The 20,560-nt window shown below is 56.5% G+C and overlaps 3 protein-coding genes across 5 annotated transcripts in view; 2 read left to right on the top strand and 1 right to left on the bottom strand.

Moving 5' to 3' along the window:
• Positions 1–19: 19 nt before the first annotated feature.
• On the top strand, positions 20–4,726 carry NMRAL1 (NmrA like redox sensor 1). The gene is made up of 7 exons (XM_030229709.2): positions 20–119; positions 1,383–1,526; positions 1,662–1,727; positions 1,931–2,169; positions 2,906–3,158; positions 3,572–3,762; positions 4,336–4,726. Exons 3-7 carry the CDS (start codon positions 1,688–1,690, stop codon positions 4,504–4,506), a joined length of 894 nt encoding a protein of 297 aa, XP_030085569.1. The 5' UTR covers positions 20–119; positions 1,383–1,526; positions 1,662–1,687; the 3' UTR covers positions 4,507–4,726.
• Positions 4,727–5,411: 685 nt separating this feature from the next.
• Positions 5,412–15,519, bottom strand: DNAJA3 (DnaJ heat shock protein family (Hsp40) member A3). 2 transcript variants are annotated; one of them, XM_050979913.1, is made up of 12 exons: positions 15,288–15,519; positions 15,027–15,160; positions 14,541–14,624; positions 13,782–14,000; positions 12,915–13,067; positions 11,916–12,063; positions 11,165–11,229; positions 10,177–10,305; positions 9,635–9,750; positions 9,252–9,349; positions 7,162–7,278; positions 5,412–6,461 (listed from the first exon to the last, which is right to left on the bottom strand). In XM_050979913.1, the coding sequence occupies exons 1-11, from the start codon at positions 15,502–15,504 to the stop codon at positions 7,175–7,177; spliced, it is 1,467 nt and encodes a 488-aa protein (XP_050835870.1). In that variant the 5' UTR covers positions 15,505–15,519; the 3' UTR covers positions 5,412–6,461; positions 7,162–7,174. The 2 variants fall into 2 exon arrangements, with proteins under 2 accessions (XP_050835870.1, XP_050835871.1); XM_050979914.1 differs by lacking the exon at positions 7,162–7,278.
• Positions 15,520–16,548: 1,029 nt separating this feature from the next.
• Positions 16,549–20,560, top strand: part of CORO7 (coronin 7) — a 37,719-nt gene continuing 33,707 nt past the window's right edge. The window contains exons 1-3 of one of the 2 annotated variants that reach the window (XM_050979911.1): positions 16,549–16,697; positions 19,643–19,739; positions 19,987–20,061. In XM_050979911.1, the coding sequence (XP_050835868.1) occupies positions 16,638–16,697; positions 19,643–19,739; positions 19,987–20,061 (232 nt within the window). In that variant the 5' untranslated portion in view covers positions 16,549–16,637. The remainder of the gene's footprint in view (positions 16,698–19,642; positions 19,740–19,986; positions 20,062–20,560) is intronic. The other variant, XM_050979912.1, reaches the window with a different exon arrangement.

Raw genomic sequence — 20,560 nt, forward strand, 5'->3', positions numbered from 1 at the left:
CGCCCTGCCCGGAGCGCCGGGAATGTCGCAGGGGAGAGGCTGGACTTGCAACAGCTCTGCCCTTCGAAAGAATCCCAGGAGTAAATGAAAGCTGTGTTTTGAAACACGGGGATAAAAAGGTAGGAGTAGCCTCCCTTTCCACCAAAGCCGTTTCTCCTGCCCTTGCCGAATGCTTCCTGGATGAGGATTTGTCTCCAAAGAGCTGGATCCCATCCCAGCAAGGAGCCAGAGCTGCCAGAGCAGCGGCACCGGCGGGATCTCCCCTCCCCAGCTCCACACACGCAGGTGGGCTCGGTCATTATCTTCCAGTTTTGTTCGACAAAACCCTCCATTTGTGAATCCTACAAAAATTTCACTGGCAGTCAGGGAAACGGTGGCCAGTGGAGCCGGTGGGGGTCAGGGTGTGTGTTTGGGGAGGAGAGGTGGGGGCAAGCAGGAATTGGGGGCTCCAGCCGCCCCTCTGGGCCGCGTCTCCCCCAGCCTCGCTCTGTGCCCGCCCCAGTCTGTGCCGAGTAAGGGGTTAAAACCTTTTCTCTGGTCTGTTGGTAATTTCCCCGTCTGGAGGGGGGTTTCAAGAGGAGCTGGCACCTGGTAATTCCCAGCAGCCAATCTGTAGCTGAAATCCCTCGCATCCAAAATGACTGTGCAGAAACCCCGGTCAGGGCTGTACCTCCTCCTGCTTTCACAACTCATCATTAATCTGAATGAACACATCGGAAATATTTCTTTGCCACTGTGTGTTACACATGCTTTACCCATTTTCTGGGTCATTTACCAGATTCAACCCCAAATTTCTCAATGTATTTATTTATTAAACCCAACATACGGAGTTCCCTGCAGGGTGGGTTTGCCCACAGCCCCTCCGGAGCCGGCAGGAGAGCTGAGAAAAGGTCCAGGGTGACTCTGTTTGTTGACTCGAGCGGTTGCTTGGCAGGAGTGTGCTCGGGGACAGCTCCTCGGCTCACACCTGCACACAGTCACCTGCCTGGGGACAACGAACCTGGGGATAACGAACGGCCCCAGCTCCAGAGAGAGCAGCAGGGCCAGCCTGGGGAACAGCCCAGCTTCCACACCAAGGAAACTTTACTAGTCTGGGATGCTCGGGGGGGTCCCCGGGGAGGAAGGGACACAATCCCCGGCCACCCCCAAGAGGTGACGGGGTGGCTTTTGGGTTTTATGCGGGTTTCCTGAGCAAGGAGCGGGCGGCTGGGCCAAGGGATGGGACGGGACTGGGAATGGGATTGGGGATGGGTGGGGGCGGAGCCTCATGCCGGCGGTGGGCGTGGCTGACACTGGCGGGCGGGGTCTGGTTGGGATGGACATCTGAGCCCCGCCCGGACGGGCGTGGCTGAACACAATCGGGTGAAGCCGAGCGCAATCAGGTGGAGCCGAACACAATCGGGTCACGCCGAACAGACGAACGCACGCAGCTCCAGCCCAGCCGTCTAGAGCCGAACCGAGCCGAACGCAGCCGGGCAGAGCCGATTGAACCCGAACCGAACCGGGCATAGCCGATTGGAGCCGAGGTGAGGAGCCGTGTGAGGGAAGACGCGCCCGGTGCCCCCGGGACCGGCGATGACCCCACAGCCGCCCCGCTCCATGACCTCCTCCCTCCCCCCCTACCGGGACCGGTGCGACCTCGCTGCTTCTCGCCCTGCCAGAGCCCCGGGACCCCCCGCGCTGCTGCATGGCCGGGAAGAAGCTGATCGTGGTGTTCGGGGCCACCGGTGAGTGCCCGGGGAGAGGCCCGGGCTGTGTCCGGGGGCCGGCGGGGAGGGCCAGGGGCGGAGGCGTGGGTGATGCCCGAGCGGCCGGGGAGTGAGCAGTGCGGGCAGCGAGCGGGGCTCGGTGCTTGTGGTGGTCGGGCCGCTCCAAGCCGCGGCCCCAGCGCATCCCGGGGACGCGGGGCCCTGACCGGCTGCTCCCGCAGGGGCTCAGGGGGGCAGCGTGGCCCGGGCGCTGCTGGACGATGGGAGCTTCAAGGTGCGCGCTGTGACCCGGAGCCCCAGGAAGAAGGAGGCCGCGGAGCTGAGGCGCAGGGGAGCCGAGGTGGTGAAGGCAGATCAGGACGATGAGTCATCGCTGGAGCGGTCCTTGGCGGGTGCCTACGGAGCCTTTATTGTCACCAACTTCTGGGAACACTGCAGCAAGGAGAAGGAAATCGAGCAGGTACCTGTCCTGACATTAACTGGGACCACGTGCGGAATGATCTGGCAGTGGGGGCAAAGTGGGGACTGCTCTTGGAGGGTCCGTGGCAGCCCTGATGGTTTGAGTAGCCAGTCCAGAAGACCCCAAGGCCTCACAAACAACAGGTCCCAGTTCTTGCAAAGCCAGGACTTGTTCTCTGTTCCCTCAGAGTTGCATGGCTCCAGGGCCTGGTGCCTTCAGAAGCTGATAAATTTGTTATGGAGAGCACTTCCCAGGAGCTGGAGTAGCAGGAGTGGGAACTCTTGGCTCCTCAGAGCCTTCCTGGGGCAGAGCTGAGACAGTCGCTGCCTGCAGACCTGTAGCCCTCCGTGCTTGCAGCTTTGGGGCCAAAATCCTGCAGTATCAGAGATCCCACGGGTGGTGCTCACGGCAGTACAGATACTGCAAGGTGGCAGAGTTGCCACGCCTGGATGGCAACAAACAAAAGATAAGATAGTTTAGGGCAGGTATGTTGGCCAGGCAGATTCTTTATGCTGGTGCTTGTGTGTTTGGTGGAGCAGCGAGCTCCAAAGCTGGAGGGTGTGTGGTCTTTCTGAAGTAGCACAGGGTAAGGAGAGAATTCAGCTCCACCTGGACAACTCACTGTGCTCCCAGCTGAGACCTGGTGGGAATTTACCCCTCCCCAGAGGGAAGAGGGTGTAGGGATGATGGGGCCGTCCCATTCCCCTCTTCATGGCTGGTTTCCCCCTTGGCCCAGGGGCGGCGTCTGGCTGAGCTGTCCAAGCGCCAGGGCCTGCACCACGTCGTGTTCAGCGGCCTGGAGAATGTGCACCAGCTGACAGGGGGCCGGCTGGAGGTGCTGCACTTCGATGGCAAAGGCATCGTGGAGGAGCACTTCCAGAAAATTGGGGTTCCCACCACCATCATCCGCCTGCCCTTCTACTTTGAGAACTTCCTCTCCATCTTCAAGCCGCAGAAGGCCCCAGAGGGAGGAGACACCTTTGTCCTGGGTAAGGAGGAGCTCTGCTCTGTGGGTCACTGTCCTGTGACTGTCCCACTGTGCCAGGGAGAGACTGCCAGGGCTGTGGGCTGGTAGGGTGAAGAGGCCTCTACCAGCTTGACCACAGCAAGCTGCATTATGGTCTTCAGAACTGTTTGGTGGCCTGCAGGAAATCACCAGGATCCTGGGCCTGTTTGTGGTGCTGAGGGCCGTTCTGCAGATCCCAGAGCAGCTCTGGACACCCCAAATACCTGCATTTGGAATGGTGGAGGTTGTGGGGCTGCAGGCGACTCACGGTGCTGCTCTGGTGTCACGGTCTTAGCTCAGCCCTGCTCTCATCCCTCCCTCATCTCAGACTGAAAATTCTGCTGTACCTGCTCAGAGCTGGGCTGCACTGCAGCTGGGATCCATCTCTCCATACAGAGCTGCCCATGGGGGACACCCCCATGGATGGGATGGCTGTGGAGGACCTTGGGCCCGTTGTACTTTGCCTGCTGAAGTCCCCAGGGGAGTACATTGGCCAAGTGATCGGACTCAGCACGGGCAAGCTCACCGAGGCAGAATACGCTGCCATCCTCTCCCAGCAGACGGGCAAGACTGTGACAGCCAGCAAGGTAGGAAGTGTCCCTTGGTGTAGGTGATGTTCCTGAGGGACTCACAGCTCGTTTGGTACAGCTCAGCAGTGACACTGCCCTGTTGGTATTGTCAATGTTTGAGGGAAATGGTGGTTCCCTGAGAACAAAGTGCATTTCATTAGAAACAAAGCCCCTTATGCTCTCTGCCAGTTCTGCCCTCCCAAAAGTGCAGCGAACCAAACCCTTTGATTCAGGCAGGGAAGGATGTTTTGGGGTGCCAGGTGCCAACCCGAGTTGCCTCCTGGACCACCCAGTTTCTAGAACCCCTCAGCCATAGCTCTGGTGTGAGGAAGGGCTCCCTCATAGCTGCTCCAGCCCCTGGCAGCTGTGTGCCAGACCTGGGGCTGGCCCTAGACTGGCTGGGCTGTTCCTGCCGGAGGGGTGGGGGCTGCATCCTTTGCCCAACCCCACAAGTGCCTTGCAGAGCCCTCTGCACCAGTGGCCATGCTGTGACACGCTGCTGTAACAGAGCCCTCATCACATTCCCTCAGAGGCTGAGGGGGAAGCCCCAGCAGCCTCTGAAACAGTTTTTTTCCCCAATTCTGTTGGCAGATCTCCCCTGAGGAGTATGAGAAGCAGGATTGCCCTGGGGCCAAGGAGTTGGCTGCCATGTTCCGTTTCTATGCCCTAAAGCCAGACCGCAACGTGGCCCTGACCATGAAGCTCAACCCCAAGGCCCGCACCTTCCAGCAGTGGCTGGGGGACAACAAGAATGCCTTCTGAGCCTCCCCTCCCTCCTCTGCCTCCCTGGTTTCTGCACAGGTAGGGGGACCTGGCTGAGGAGGTGAGGTGCCCTGAGCCATGCTGCCTTCCCAGCAGTGCCTCAGGGAGAGGCTGATCCTGCCCCAGCTGGGGAGAGCTCAGCCCCCTTGCTGGTCCATGTCTGTGCTCCTGCAGTGTGGTTGGGACTATTTAGGCAGCTACAACAAGAGGAAGGGCTGGACAGCAGAGACAGAGGGGCAGCAGAAGCGCTGCCTTTGCTCTCTATCCTCAGGGAGTGTTGCTTTAGTTGTTGTGGGTGTTTTAGGGTGGCAGGGGCTTGTTTTCCCAGGATCACCTCCTTTCCCGGGCAGCTCTGAGCATATGGCACCACGAGATAGGCTGAAGGTGTGTACCCCAAAGGCAGTGCCTTTGGGGCAGGTATCCGTGGCCAGGGCTGCTGCAGGCTCCTAAGGAAACAAAAGAGAGGGGTTTCTCCATGGATCTGGTTTGGGCCCTGCAGGTGAGCCACTGGAGAGATGGAGGCTTAGTGTCAGCCCAGCAAGCAGGGACTGCAGTGACTTCCTGTGAGCGTAACACAAAAGCTGAGCCTGGTTCCTCATCATACAGCTCTGGCCCTGGTCCTTGGGCTCCTGGGCTAATTTCAGTCACTGTCCCAAGGAGCTGAGATAAAACAATTTCTTCTAGACTGTCCCAAGGGTCAGTGGAAAAGCCCCTTCCCCTTCAAGAGCCTAAAGTACTGCTCAGATAGGGCAGCTTTGTGTTTGAAGTCAATCCCAGCCCCTAGCAATGCTTGAGTCATCCAATCCTGTCCCCTCCTTGTCCCAGAGACCTTCATTCCTGTTAAAAGGGGAGGGAAAGGGGGTGACAGAGCAGGTGGAAGAGTAGACAAGGCAGCAAGGCACAGCACATGTTAAATATCTTTATGAAGTCCATCTTATTTACATGGGTACAGAATCACTTTACAGAAGTTTAATCAGGAGGCAACGCGTGCTTTATTTCAGCAAATTAAGGGCAAGACTACAGCATGTCCCTGTTTAACTGGTGTTGAACTGATTAGTATGTGGGCTGATGGTACCTGCACAGTATCACAAACACAGCAGGCTACAGTAACCATGGAATACTCACTGCAAGAGCTCAGCTCCATCTGGAAGGAGTGATCCACCTCACTTGCACTCTCACACAAGTAAAACAATGATGCTTTGACCAATTCTTTACACTACGGGTGTTGCACTAAAGTAATAAAAGATTTTTGTCCCCAACTGGCAAAGGGCTCAGTGATCGACTTGTACCAGTCCAGAAGCAACAGCAGTTGTGTGGTAACTTTAGTTATTTGGGGGATAAACTTGAGACAAAGTGCAGATTCCATCACTGCTCTGTGCAGGCAATCAGCAGGATAGAGAAAGCCCAGGGCTGTGAGGGAGCCAGGCCAGCTGGGCTCAGACAACACCCAGCCACTTGGAGCTGTGCCGGGCAGCAGGGCTGTCGTGAAGACAAGGTTAGACCTTCCTGATCCACCAAGTCTCCTGGAGAGTTCACCAAGCACACCTGGCATTCCAAAGGGCACCTGAGTGAGCAGCTGGTGGGCTTGGCCTCCATACAGCAAACTGCTGCTCTGTGCTGGACTATTTATTTCACATTTCCTCTAGTTTGGATTCTAAATAATACTTCACCTTTAGCTTTTACCAAATAAGCTTCCAGCAGCAGTAGGGTTGTGGAGCAGCCTCCAGAGAGCCACACTTCTGCTAAGCTGGTGTTTTCCTTCACTGCCATTTATTAGGACAGTGGGTGGGGTTTGTGTTGGTGCCTTGGTGGTCCATGGCCTCTCCAGCTGGGATTCTTGCTGTGCTGCTGACTGACATCCTGTGTTCTCCAGAGCCTGGCTGCCAGAAAGATTCACCCCCAACTGCACGGATGACCTGCTGCTGCTGGCTCCTAGTTCCCAGTAGAACGCTTTCCTGCAGTTGAAGTGAGAGGAAGGTTACAATTTCCTGGCTGTATCAGCACACAGCCCACTCTGGGAGCACCTCCCCTCCTGACCTGCTGTCACACTGTCAGCCCTACAGCACAGCCAGGTTTGAAGCCTGCAAAGATGCAAAGCTGAGCCCCTGGAATCCCAGACTTTGTCTGCCATAGATAATTCCAAGTCTTGGTGCTTCCTCATAAGGTCAGCACCAACTGAAGCACCTGAGTTACACTGCAGTGATGCATGGTGGGGTTTGCTCTGCTCTGTGACAAAGGCTGGCTCCTCCCTGGTGCTGTAAGCCCGTGGCAGGGGTGAATGCAGCCCGAGTGTGCCAGCACCAGTGGCTCTGCAGCCCAGGATTTGTGTGGAAGAACCCGGTCCCAGTGGGACCAGCTCATGGGAACAAGCTCAGTGCTTGGAACTGGGCACAGCTCCAGCAGCAGAGCTGCAGGGGAGGCCAGCCACCTCCCCAAGGATGCACCCAGCATCTGTGCTGCTCTTTGCTGCAGCAACAATGCACTTTAATCCCTGGCTTGTTGCTCCAGGTCCCAGGGGACAGCTAGGGCTGTGCACACTCCCAGCTGGAAGGCCTGAGGCTAAGTGAGAAGCAAAGCTGTGCTATTGTGCTTCCGACTCCCAAGAAGTGCTCAGTGTGGGGGAAAGACAACAGTGAAACACAAGAGACCTCCTACCTCGGAGTGGGTGTCAGGAGGTAAACATTTTCTTAAGTTTGGAAAGGAATCCCTCCTTGTTCTCCTGAGCCTCAGGCCTATCCCCGCCTGCGTCAGCGCTAGCCGTGGCCCTGCCACCTGGACACAAACAGCAAAGGGCTGCAGTCAGACATCTCCCACCAGGACCAGAGGGCTGCTTTAGGGAATGGCCAAGAGAAAGCAGCTGGTTGTGCTGCTCCCGGCAGTGAGCCACAGGACCCCTTGCAGTGGAAGGACTGGAGAGCCTGGATCCCAGAAGTGGAAAAGCCAACCATGAGTTCAGGTACTGAGCTGTTCCCTTCCCCTCTCCCAGCCCTCCAACTGGCAAGGAAATTCTCATGCTGCACAATTGAGTCAGGGAACCCACAGGCCTTGGAAACTAGTACTTGGAATTGAGTCTGCCACTAAAAACAAGTGGTGAACTCAATCACAACCAGCCAGGACTTTACAGGGTTAAAAGATCTATACTGGTGGTCCCTGAAACAGGTTCTGCCTGTTTCAAGGTTATGTCCTTGCAAAGCACTGCAAAACCACACCAGGAGCCTGATTTGTGTCATTGCAAGCAATGCTCAGACAGTATCAAGCAGAAAATTAACTCATGCAGAATGAAAAAGGCTGCAAGTATTTCAGACTGACTGTCCAGATAAGGAATGTTAAAACTGTCCTGCATTAACAGGTCCTGAGAATTTATTTGTCCCTCTGAAGTGGCTATAAAATGAGAACAAAGGAGACCTGTTTGCTAATCTGTTTTTTTCTACAGTAAAACCATCAACAACAAGATCCCAAACACCCCTCGAACTTTCTTTGTGCACAGAGAACACGGAGCCTGGTGCTCCCCAGCCTTCCCGGGCTGAGTGCCGGGCTCGGACTGATGCAATGGGATGAAATGCCGAGGCAGGACACGCCTCCCTCAGCACAGCCTGTCTCTACACTGGCACCTACTGGCGTTGTTTTAACTCACCTTGCTGCTTCATCATGGTAAAAACTGGCATGTTTGCTATTTAAAAAAATAATTTGAAGAGGTTATTTTTCCTCTTTGGCACACAAATGCCTTTAAAAAGCTGGAATGGAAATTCAGTGCTCAGAGCTCCCTGCCCTTCCCCCAAGGCTGACTGTAAAATAAGAAATACTTATTTTCTGTATGTATAATTACTATAAAACAGGACACTGGGAAGTATTTGGCAGACTTAAGCCTTTATTCCTCACACTCTGGCATGTAGTAGAGCAGATCCTGGGATCAATAAGCAGCTCCAAAAGGCTCTCACCTTTGCCTAGTCATAAATGCCCTGTTGGGTTTCAAACCAAAACCAACATCCAATGGGCTTTAAGAAGTTCATTGTTTCAATTAAGCAAAGAAAAAATTGCTTTCCAGTAGCGAGAGACAAAGCTCCTTCCTTACTATGTTCCCATGTATTGTGCCTTTAGCTGCTGCCTCTTCCAAGCACCTCATCTCTGAAACTTAGAACACACTTGCTGAATCTCAATTTTCCATCTGGAGCTGGAGAGCAGCTCCACAAAGCTGCCAGCTGCCTTCACTTCTCCATCATGCTGGACACTGTCCACTGACCAGAGCTGATACTGCTAACAGTGGACACTCCCAGCCCAGGTTTCCCCACACACACGGAGCTCAGCCCCAACAGAAACCCCTGTCAGCATTCCAGGAGAAACAGCCCTGCTGTGCTCAGAAGCACACTGGATTGGGATCCAGCACACAGGAAACTGGCCTGAAGCATATTTGCTTTCCTGCCTCAAGGAAAGTGCACAGGGAAAGCAGGGAGCAGGAGGCATTCATCAGCACAGCTTGTCTGGACCCTGGAGTACTCAGTGCCTGCTCTCTGTTCACACATGGATTTGCCCAGTAAGTACTGGAATAGAGCTTCCTGGGAAGAGGCTGCCTCCCTGCTGAGTGCTACAGCCTGTTAATATCACAGGAGAACTACTTCTGTTAACCAGGCTGTGCTGCCAGAGGCCTGATGGTGCCCCTGGCTCACCTTGCTGCCCAGGAATGCTCAAGGAACACTGTGCACTCCCAAGCAGCTGCCCAGGGAAGGGGCAGGAGTGTCCCCACTCACCTGAGGCTGTGTTGGTGACCCCGTTCACGGTGCCCTCCACGTCAGTCTCGTCCTCGGCATAGCTCATCATTAAGGCTCGCTGGCGATCCGTCAGCCTCCTGTGGCACCAGGACATGGGGTCAGGGATGGCCTGGGGTCCCACAGCCTCCCCCAGCAGCACCCACGGGGGGCAGGGACTGGAGTACATTGTGTACAAACACACCAGGAATCCATGTGCTCTTTAAATGAGCCATCTATAACGAATGATCTCTAAAGAATTCTCAGTGGAAAAGGAGACAAAGGACCCACTGCATTGCACCTCATGGAATTTTCACAACTCTTAAACAACGTTTTTTGTGAAAAGTTCTTAAGATTTTACAGGAACTTGTTTTAGCTCTACTTACTGAGGAACTTTTATCTTTATGTGGATGTAGTGGTCTCCATAGCCATAGCTGTTGACCTTGGGAATGCCTTTCCCACTCATTCGAATTCTCTGGTCTGGCTGAATACCAGGGGGTATCTATAAACAAAGGTGTCACATTTATTACTCTAATTAAACATTTAGATAATAATAACACATCTATAAAAATTATCTGCTTCTCCAACAAGCTCTGAAGTAGGATGGGAGAGCTCTCGTATGCTCATGCATTGGGACACATCCCAAAGCTAAGCCAGTAAGGATGAAAAAGCTTTTGAAGGAGTAAGAACCTGACAGAGCCTGTAGCCCTGTAGTTTGGGGTTTGTCCAGCAATCCCTTTCTTTCCCTGTCCCTACACAGCAACAGGAAAGAAGCTGTGACCAGGCAGCTCACAAACTACCCAAGGCTCCATCCTGAAGGAGTCTGAAATGGAATACTGGCAGACTTGGGAGATTTTGCCCACCTTTGCAGCAAAGGAGAAGCCTTTGCTGTGCCCCACTGATTTATGCCCAGAATAGTGGCACTCACCGTGATGTTGATTGTCTCATACAAGCCTTGACAGCGGGCAGTGCCTCCCAGCACGGCCTGAGCTATCGAGATCGGGAGATCCGAGTGGATATCGGCTCCGTTTCGTCGGAACACAGAGCTCTTCTGAACCTGCAAGGCAGCAGAGTTCCCAAGAGCAGTGAGCACACCCTGGTCTCCTGCTAAACTGCTCCCAAGAGTCTCAGGAAAAAATATACCATCCCCAAACTGCATGGCTATGAATTGTGAGTTAATATTTGGTGTTCTAGTAAAACACAGATCTCAACGTAACTGAATTAGCCAAAGGATTGGAAGGATCCCTGCTTCCTGCCTCAGGAACTCCCTCCCCTAATCCTGCTGTTAGTTTATCCATGTCACTATGGTTCTGCAGAGACAGACACTGCCTTGTCCACCACTCTGAACAGGGGAAAGCTAAAGGTGAGAAGGAAATTAAGCACCTTTCCAGTGGCCTCACAAGCTGGAACAGAATTAAACCCTCCTGCATCATGAAAGAGGTGCTGAAAAAAATTTTCTCCTCAACAGGGATGTGTGTGGCAGGAGAAGACACCCAGCTACAGCACAGGTGCACAGCAGTCCTGAAGGTGGACTTGCAGAAGGACACTTCACCAGGCAGCCTCCTGCAGCACCTCCCACAGCTCTCCTCGGCTCTGCCACCCCTGCCAGCAGGAAGCTTCCTCACATTTCTAAGTCAAAAATTCAAGGCATGAAGAACCTACTCTGCATTCTGATTCACACTACCCTAAGGGCCTGGTCCTGGAATGAGCACCGATTCTTCATGAACAGATTCAAAGTTACCCTCCTTGCTACAATGCAGATCTCCTGCTGTCTCAGAAAGTTCACAGGGATCATGTTACCTCAGCTGTTCCAAAGTATCACTGGCTCTTCCTCCTCTGCCCATTCTGCAGTCCTTTCCCAGGCAGTTGAGAAGGGAGCAACCAACTTACATCATAAACCAGCTTGGGATACATACCCTGAACGTAATGAAAATTTCTTTCTTCCCCACAGGCATCCGAACTGTCTGCCCATCCTCAACACCTGCAATCAGAACAGGAGGGAATGTGATTTTGGATTATAACCCACGTGTGACATGGATACCTACAACTCTTGCCAATCCCAAGAGCTGGCCACCACAGCCCAAGGGAGGAGGGGTCAGCACACGTTTATACCTCTGAGGTGATCCCTATGCTCCTAACACATTTGTTACTTCAATATCTACAGAATTCTTTACAGACATGCTTGGATTAAGGAACACTGCAGCCTCCACAAACTGCAGGAAATTACAAGCTGCTCACCCAGGGTGGTCTCAAAGAAGCAAGTCTTACTCCCACCACTAAATTCTCCCCTCTGGTGAGGAAGGCAATCAGCACACCCCTCTGAGCCAAGCCAAGGCTTTCAGGATTCCCACCCTTTCCCCAAGCTTCATCAAGGACAAATCAAAGACCCATGGCAACAAAACCTTTGGAGATTCACTCTTCAAAACCTGCCTAGGATTACCCAGGCAAGAACCAAAGCTCAGGAAGGGCAGAGCAAACACTTATATCCATGGCCAGAAGGTCCATCTCATCACTAGCCCATTTCATTGCCGAGCTCTCAACCTGCTTTGCTTTAAAGACCATTTCTGTGTAGCAAAAGGTCTTACACTGCTCCCCCATTTGTACCAACAGAGGCAGTAAATAACTACAGCTCTTTAGGAGAGAGCAGCACACAGGTACAACACTGACCAGCTGGCACAGGAACCATCACTGTCTTCTTCTGCTTGGTCTGCCCCGTGCCCCGGCACACGACACAGGGCGTGGTGATGATGGAGCCGCGGCCGCCGCAGCGCCGGCACGTGGAGCGCATCACGAAGGGGCCCGTGTTCATCGTCTCCTGTGGAGGAACAAACACACCTTGGGAAATGATGAGAACTGAGATGGGGCTTCTCACACAGCACCTTTGAGCTCTGATCACACCCTGTCAGGACACAGATACCCTTCAGCAAGGGCTGGAGCAGAGAGCTGGCTCTGAAATCCACTCCCCATCACACATGCCGATTTCCACTGAACACCACCACTACTACAAGTGTCAGGTGGTGAGGGCAAGGGAAACACACTACCCTCAAAGTCCAGGCTTTAATGTACAAGAAGGAACAAAGCTCCTTACAGTGCTACAAACGTCTGTGTTCTGATGAATCCAAGGACAATCCATTTACATGGATTACTGCCAGTGTCCAAGAAAACCTTATGGTGACTAAGCCCTGGACTGAACCACTGAAGCACACAAGGAACAGATGCATGGAAACCCAAAGCCTGCAGCTCCATCATTACCTGCATCTTCTTATTTTATGATTACCCTTGGGTTTTCACCGCCTTCCTCCACCCCCCCAAGTCTAAAGATACCCATTTATTGCCTGAAGAATTTTAGAGCTTCATTATATTCATTCATTCATATACATTGCATTCAGAGTACATGCATACACATTACATTCAGAGTTACATTATATTCACATGGTTTGTGGGATGTGCAGCAGCAGAGGATTCAGCCTGAAGGCTCATGCTTTCAGCTGGGCACAGCACTTTAACACAAAGAAAATCTTCCTAGTGCCTATTAGCATCAAGCTGACATTAACTCAGCTTTGCCTGAGATAAGCTGATGAGTGTGGTGAGAATTTTTCACCACGGAATAAAGTGACTCTGCCCAAGAAGGGAAAGCACAGACCCGGTGTCCTGCTCAGCACTTACCATGCCTGTGCCATTGCAGTAGTGGCAGCGCTGAGCTTTGGTGCCAGGTTCGTGTCCCTTGCCATCGCAGCGCACACAGGAGTCCTGGATGTTCACCACAATCTCCTTGTTGACACCTTTTGCAGCTTGGTTGAATGTCAGTTCCATGATATACTGCACAGGAAACATGGATATAGAGCCGTGACTGAGGTGTGACAGGCTCTTAAGGAGACTAAGAAGAGTTCAGGCTAAATAACAACAATGCTTGAAACAGAAATTCTCAGTAAAGATGACTGATCAAAAGAGGAAATTCTCCTTATATGAAAAATGTAATTTTTAGTAAAAACAGAAGTACCAAACACTTCTGAAGGCAACACATGAACCTTCAACATTTAAAGGAGCATTTAGCGGCAACACAAAGAACAAGACAGATTTTATTATGGGCCTCACTGCAACATGAAGCTAATTAAGTTGCAAAATTAAGCCAATTAAGCAGCCAAACATATTGCTGGAAGGCCTGGTTTATAGTTACAAGGCATTCTGTGGGTTTTAGCATTACAGATCAAAGCAGGCATAGGTAAATCAAGCTGCAGCAGAAACAATGCCTCTCCAGCAATGGAACTGCTCAGCAGTACTGGTTGGTGTCAGCAAACACCAGAGAAGTAGCTCAAGCCTAGAAAAAATATCCTGTCTGGAGGTGAGTGGTGTGTTCCTGCACAGCTGAGCAAAAGCGTGAGACTCTGCCCATGCCATGGGACATCCCCATGACACACTGACATCCCCAGAAATAACTCCTTGCTGAAGCTCACCCAGCACTCTGTGACAGAAGCTGCGGAGAGACACTGCTTTGAGTTTCCCGTTTCATTCCTAAATAAAGGCACCTCCTACCTCCTGTGGCTGATCAAAGACAGTCTGAAAATCGCCAAAAGGGGATCCTGAGAACTCCCCAAAGATCTTCCTGAAGAGCTCCTCGGGGTCAATGGAGGGGCCACTGCTCCAGTACTGCCGTCCCGCGCCGGCGCCGGCCCCCGCCCCCGCCGCGCCGGCCTCGAAGCTGGCCGTGCCGTAGGCATCGTACTGCTTCCTCTTCACCTCGTCACTCAGCACCTGGGGACAGGGAACTGGGCACTGCAGGATCCAGGAGAATCCCTGGCTCTGGGCTCACACCTTCCATCAAGGTTTCACCCAGCTCTCAGCACCACGGGAGTCAGGGACAAGCTGCTGCTTCCCTGGTGATTCTTAGCTCATTGCCCGAAAAATGGCAAGATCTTGCTAATGTATAAAAAGCAGAAATAACTTGTATTAAGCAGCTGATCATTAGTGTATCAGCTGAAGAGTGCTGAAATCAAAAAACAGGGCTGGGGGAGCACAGTGAAAGTCCCTCTGCCTCAAAAACCTGCTGACAGGTTTTTTTGTTTGATTATTTAAACTGACAATAATTCCATGGAAGTGACATCCATGCCAGTCACTGCTAAGGAAGGGGAAAACTGAAAAAGCCCAAAGCAGCTAAATCAGATACTTGGACCAAGGAATTTCTTGGGACAGATGTGTCCCAGATTGAAGTGCATGAAAAACCAGCCCTGGTTTTACAGGAAATGTTCACCCTCATCTACCCTCTAGATCATCACAACAGAATCCTGCTATTACCTCGTAGGCTTCTGCCAGCTGAGAGAACTTCTCCTTTGCTTTCGGGTCGTCCTTGTTTGTGTCAGGGTGGTATTTCTTTGCCAACTAAAAAACAAAAACCAACTCTTAGGGACAGGCAGGAGTTATTTACTTAAGCATATCTCAAATGCCAGGAAAAACACATCAGGCAGAGCCTGGCATTCACTAGATGCATTCCCGGGAACTAAAACCCTTTATTTTCATTTATCAGCCCAAAACAAGGAACTACAGGAGCTGTTCCTGATCTTCTGAGCAATCCCAGATCCTTCTGGAAGGAGACAAGCGATGACAGCACAGGCAGACCATGCTTTGGAAGCGATCCCCAAGGCCATGTGCTGAGCTTTCCCACTGCCTCCTCCCCTTGTCTCCAACGGCTCCAAACAGGGGGATGGATTTGTTCCCTGCCCCAGCGAAGGGGCAGCGCTGGCTCCTCTGGCAGCCCACGGGGCCCAGCGGGTCCCGCCGCACCTGGTAATAGGCCTTCTTGATCTCCTTCTGCGTGGCGGTGCGGGGCACCCCCAGCACCTGGTAATAGTCCTCCTTGGCGCGGACCGCGCTGCTGTGGAAGGCAGCGGAGGCGACGGCAGCAGCGTGTTTCGTCCCTGCGGGAGAGGAGGGAGAGGGGCCGCGTGAGGGGAGGGCCGGGCCGGCTGCAGGAAGGGACACGGCCGGGGGAAAGACTCGCGCCCCGCCGGCCCGGCCCGGCCCGCCCGGCCCCGGCGCGCTCACCGGCGGCGCAGAGCCCGGCACGGAGCAGCAGGAGGCGGCGCGGGGCGCGGGCGGGCGGGGCGCGGAGCCCGCGGAGCAGCAGCAGCAGCGGCGGCCGCGCGTTCCCCGCCCCGCGCCCCGCGGCCGCCCCGACCCAGCGCGACGCGCTCCCGGCCGCCATCTTGGCCCGCGCGCGGCGCTGCGCCTGCGCACCCTTCGGCGGGGACGGACCGCGCATGCGCACGGCACCGTCGTGGCTGCGCGATGCTCACGCATGCGCGGGGCTCGCGGAGCTGTCGGTGGAGTGGGGGGAGCGGAGCGGGGCCTGCGGGCACCGGGAGGGAGCGCGCGGGGACACGGCTGGGACGGCCGGGCACTGCCCCCGTGATAGCCTCGTGCGGCGGGGTAGGAATCCTGCCCTCTGCTCAGCCCTTCCAGGGCTGTTCTTCCTCTACCCTAGCAGATGACATATCTCACAGGAGTGGAATAAAGGCTCTGAAAGCGCAGCGGGTGCAGTGCCACACGCCCACGCTCCCACGGCACAGCAGCCTGGCACGGCACCCACAGCCAGGCAGCCGCTTTCCTCTGCAGAGAGGGAGCGTGATTCATGCCAAGCGTGTCTCTCTCCCGCCCTCGGCACCGGGGCTGGCGCCTCCGAGCGCGCCTCAGCACAGGCTCGGCCCGCGGCGCGGGGGAGGCTCCGCCGGGCTGAACCGCGACAGGGCCGTGCCCGCTCCCGCAGCGCGCACGCCGCTGTCCCAGCCCGGGTGAAAGCAGGGCAGGAGGCCTGGCCTCCAGCGTCGTGGGTGACACCCGGGCTCCACCGCGCCCAGAGGGCTCAGTGGGCTCAGATCCAGCGCTCCCTCCTCCTCCCTTCCCGCAGCCGTGAGTAGGCAAAGGTCTCCGTTCACCGCCGGCTGCCGGGCGAGGAAAACGCGAGCGTGCTGAGCCTACGGCACTGCAAACCTTCCGCTGGCCCCGTCCTCTGGCCAGAGCCCGACGGAACCGCTGCCCTTGTGCGGGAGGAGAGCTTTGTGCCAGCCGGGGGTCACAGTACCGGGTGACCACGAGCCTCCGGGGAAGGCCGGGAAGGAGCCGGGATCCCCGGACCGCCGGTCAGTCACCCCAGGGGTGGCTCCGACGCCGGGGTTGAAGGCTCTAGCGGGGGTCCGAGGAGCCGGGGCTGGGGGTCTGTGCCCCGCTCACGGCGACAGCGGGGACACGGCACACACACAGCGACACACGTGAGGAGGTCCGATGGGGCCGACCCAGGGGCGGGGCTCGGCCCGGGGCGGGGCTCGGGGCGGGCGGAGCGGCGGGGCCGGGCAGGGCAGGGCCGGGCACGGCTCGGAGCGGTACAGCCGGAGCACCATGAACCGCTTCAAGGCGTCCAAGTTCCGGCACACCGAGGCCCGGCTGCCCCGCAGGGAGGTGAGCGCTGCGGGACCCGCCAGTACCGGCGGATCGCGGGGGCGGCGGGGCCGGGGCTGCCGGCGGGCAGGGACAGGGACGGGCACGGGGACAGGGCAGGGCCGGCCCCGCCCCGCGGCACCGGCAGGGCGCGGCTCCGGGCCCCGCGGCATCGCCGGTGTGGCGGGGCCGTGCCCGGGTCTCCCGGCCGCGGTGCGGGTGCGTCGCCCGGGCTGCCCCTCCTTGGCACCCGCTGCTGCCCATCCCGGGGTCCGCGGAGGATCCCGGCCCCGGGGCACTCCGCAGGTGGGGCTGCCGGGGAAGCCCAACCCTCCTCCTGGGCCGGTGCAGCCCCCCCTGGCCAGCATGGGGTACCCGTCCCGTGGTTCCTGCTCCCCTCCTGCCGCTGGGCACGGCTGGCACACGCGGTGCATCCCCGGTTCTTGCTGCCCGCCGCCGTTCGCTATCTCTCCCTTCTGGCCTGTGCCAGCCAGGGAACCGCGCACCGAGTGTGAAACGCTGGGCCTCGCTCCTGTCACCCCGCTCTGCCACCCCACTTCCGCAGGCACGGAGGAAGGGCTGGGCCCCACGGGTGCTGCTGAGCCCCATCACCCTGGCCATGAGCTGTGGAGCTCAGCACTGCTGGGGCCAGGCAGCTCTGGGAGTCTCATGGACAGCACAGAGCCATGTGGTGCCCAGCTCTGGCCTCTGCTCCATGAATAAGCAGCCCCAGTCATGCCAAGTGTCACAATTTATCCCAGCACGGTGTTGGCAGTGGGTAGCCCTGCCCTGCTGCCCCCAAACCACAGAGCTGGGTTGTAGTAATCTCCCAGGTCGCTGTCCCTACAGATTTGGCAGAGCAGGGGCAGAGATGCAGAGACAGGGCTGGGCGAGTCACGTCGTGGGGGGTTACAGGACACACAGCCCTTTTGGGGTCTCCCTGAGCTGGGTACCCTTCACCCAGTACCTCCTCAGCACCGTGGCCATGAGTGAGGCTGCTGCTGCTGCTCCCAGCCCTTGGGTGTGCACTCACTCCCTCTCTGTAACATCCCAGCCAAGCTGTCCTTGCACCCACCTGTGGCCTGTGCTCACATGCCTCTGCAAATCCAGCAAGCACTCAAAACATCCTCTGAGCTTCAGCTGTGGGAGGGGACATGGTGCCCCCATGCCCATGGCGTGCAAGCCTCAGTGTGTCTCAGGTCACTGAAATCTCTGTTGGATGAAAGTTTGGCTGTGGATCGCAGGGTTCAGATGAGTCACTGGCAGCAGGGAGTGTGCGTGTCTGTGGGGTGTGGGTGCTGGGACACCTGGCTGGGCAGGACATGGCATCCTGCAGGCAGGGACATCCCATCACTGCTGTCCTGGTGCTGGTTCTGTTGTGGGGTAGCTCCGAGGGGCAGCGTGCCCTCGCTGTGTGCAGGATCTGCTGTGCAAGGCCTTTCCAAAAGGCTTTTCCCATTCAGGCATGAAACATATCCTTGGAAGTGAGGCCACGCACTCCCCGTAGGGCAGCAGGTGGAGAAGTCTTGTCACCAAGCCCATCTCAGGTGTCACAGCGGGAAGCTCTGTTATGTCCCCAGCCAAGCACCTGTTTATGGAGGCACAAGCAGACACCTGACCTGGCTGGATCAGGAAGCGCAGTGTAAACATCAGATCGCATCTGATGTTGCTCTTCAGGCAGCATCTGCACAGCTCTGCTGCCAGATGGCCCTTGAGAGCTCACAGTTTGTTCTAGGGATGTAGCCAGGATGGTTGCATGTGCTTTCCTGGCCGTGCTGCCACGCTGCAGGAAGGATCACTGCCTTGAGGGCTGCTCCCTGTGCGTGGGGAAACTGTGGGGCCAGGATGGATCAGCTCTGTGAAACCTCACTGCAGGGGTCCTGCTGGCACCCCTGGCTGCTGGGGGCCAGATGTGGCTGGTGTCACCCTCCCTGGGGGCCCAGTGCAGGGTGATGGGATGCAGATAGTGGTGCCCTTATTCAAGGGTCCTGCTCATGCTCCTGACCTCTTCCCCATCCCCAGTGCAGCCCCCTGCCCACATGCTGGGTATGGGGACAGAAACCTGCCTTTGGCAGGAGAAGGGTTAACAGGTCTGCACTGAGCTGTGAAGGGAGGAAGTGCTGCAGGAACCAGTGCTCCCTGTCAGGCCTCAAACGGAAGTTGTGCAAGGAGAGGAAACCTGGGGCTCGTGGTTTCCCTTCCCTACCCAGGTATCTGCTCAGTTTGTGGGTTATCCACTGCTCCTGACACCTACTGCAGCTCCGGGGGCTGCTGTGGGCACACAGGTCTGGTGCCAGCCATAAAACACCTTCCATTGCCACTGTCAAGGGTTGGACTTGGCCCTGGGAGTGCCAGGGAGCTCATGGCCCTGGTGGCCACTTGAAGTGGGGTGTCTGTGTCACCTGGAGTGGGGCTGGCTGATGGAGGCTCTCCCAGGGCCCCACAAGTGCAGTGCTCAGCCCTGGGAAACACTGCAGAGCAGGAGTTTGGTTTTGGGGCTGTAAGGCACCTCCTTGGCCATGTGTCCGTGTGGGAAGTGTGCTGCTGGAGGTGTTCATTTGCCTCAGTCAGCCACAGCTTGACCCTGTGGTGCTTCACAGCCCAAGAGCATTTGTCCCATCCAGATTCTCTGGCACCAGTTCATTGCAAAGACCTCTGAGCACTTCCCTCAGTGGGACAGCCCAGAGATGGCACAGTCTGGGAGCTGGGATGCTCTGTGACCCACCCTTCAGCCCCAGGGGAGGGACTGTGCTTTGTGGCAGGAGCAGGAGCAGCCGCATTGCCCCGGGACACCCCAGAGGTTGGGATAATCCCACTGGCATCGCCAGTCTCCAGCTCTCCATGGGCATGGCAGCTCCTCTGGGGCTGAGGTCTCTGGCCATGCTGTGCCAATGGTCCTGCAGCCATGCTCCAGGCCCTGCCAGGACAAGGCAGCCCCTGATCAGGTTTTTCCCTCTGCCTGCCAGGCCTGGATCAGCGGTGTTCGAGCAGGCTCTGTCCCCTCCTGTGGCAGCCATGTGAAGGCCAGCTGCCGCTGGATCGCCTTCAGCGCCGAGGCCGCCGGTGAGCACAGGGGTCCCAGTGCTGCTTGGGGAGTGGGATGGCTTTGTCCCAGGGGTCCCTGTGGGGCTGGGTGGTGAGTCAGTCCCCCCAACCCCATGGGCACCAGGGTGAGTGAAGAAGGCTTTCCCTGAGATGCCCCAAAGTGCTGGCAGTCCCACACCTCTTGGCTTGCACTGCAGAGCTGGGTGCCCCTCGTGTGTCCCAAGCTGGGGGGATTCCTGACCTGCTCCTGTGCCCTCTCCTGCAGGTGTGCTGGGCATTGTGCCCCTGGAGTGCGAAGATGGGGGCAAGAGGACTATATCTCAGCTCTGCTGCCACTCAGGTGGGTGTCAGTGCCACCTCCCACCTCCACAGGATGTGTTTGGCCCCGCATGGACTGTGGGGCGGGCTCAGGCAGGCTGTGGTGGGCTGTCTGCCAGGCAGGGGACATGGGGACCTGCCAGGGACCATCACCTGAGGGCAGGGTGACACCAGGAGGGGCTCTGCCAGGCTGGAATCAATCCATGTTCCTTCATCTCTCAGGCTGCAGTGAGGCCTGAACACATAGCTCTTCCTCTTACCCTTCCAACACAGCGTTTCCACATTACTCATAGCATGCCCTGAAATTCCCAGTACACCCAGTGCCAGGCTGGAGTTGGCATCATTGAGGCATCGCTGCCTCCAGTGGCAGGAGGAACAGGCTGGACCAGCAGCTCTGATGTGGGCAGTGAGTGTGGCAGGGGAGAGGCAGTGGCAGTATCACTGTGGCAGAGAAGCAGGGCTCTGCCCTGCCCAGGCTCAGGGAGGGGTGGTGCCCACCTCAGGGTGCCCCTCTCCTGGTG

This window comes from Serinus canaria, chromosome 14 (assembly GCF_022539315.1).
Source record: "Serinus canaria isolate serCan28SL12 chromosome 14, serCan2020, whole genome shotgun sequence".
Taxonomy (NCBI): Eukaryota; Metazoa; Chordata; class Aves; order Passeriformes; family Fringillidae; genus Serinus; species Serinus canaria.

What these genes read in the sequence shown, in the direction of transcription:
- NMRAL1 (XM_030229709.2), top strand. Translation starts at nt 1,688, where the DNA reads ATGGCCGGGAAGAAGCTGATCGTGGTGTTCGGGGCCACCG. An exon ending in CGTGGTGTTCGGGGCCACCG is followed by an intron (nt 1,728 to 1,930) that starts GTGAGTGCCCGG and finishes CTGCTCCCGCAG; the next exon opens with GGGCTCAGGGGGGCAGCGTG. An exon ending in AGGAGAAGGAAATCGAGCAG is followed by an intron (nt 2,170 to 2,905) that starts GTACCTGTCCTG and finishes CCCTTGGCCCAG; the next exon opens with GGGCGGCGTCTGGCTGAGCT.
- DNAJA3 (XM_050979913.1), bottom strand. Translation starts at nt 15,504, where the DNA reads ATGCGCGGTCCGTCCCCGCCGAAGGGTGCGCAGGCGCAGCGCCGCGCG. An exon ending in TGCCGGGCTCTGCGCCGCCG is followed by an intron (nt 15,161 to 15,287) that starts GTGAGCGCGCCG and finishes CCTCTCCCGCAG; the next exon opens with GGACGAAACACGCTGCTGCC. An exon ending in ATAAAGATAAAAGTTCCTCA is followed by an intron (nt 9,350 to 9,634) that starts GTAAGTAGAGCT and finishes CTGGTGCCACAG; the next exon opens with GAGGCTGACGGATCGCCAGC.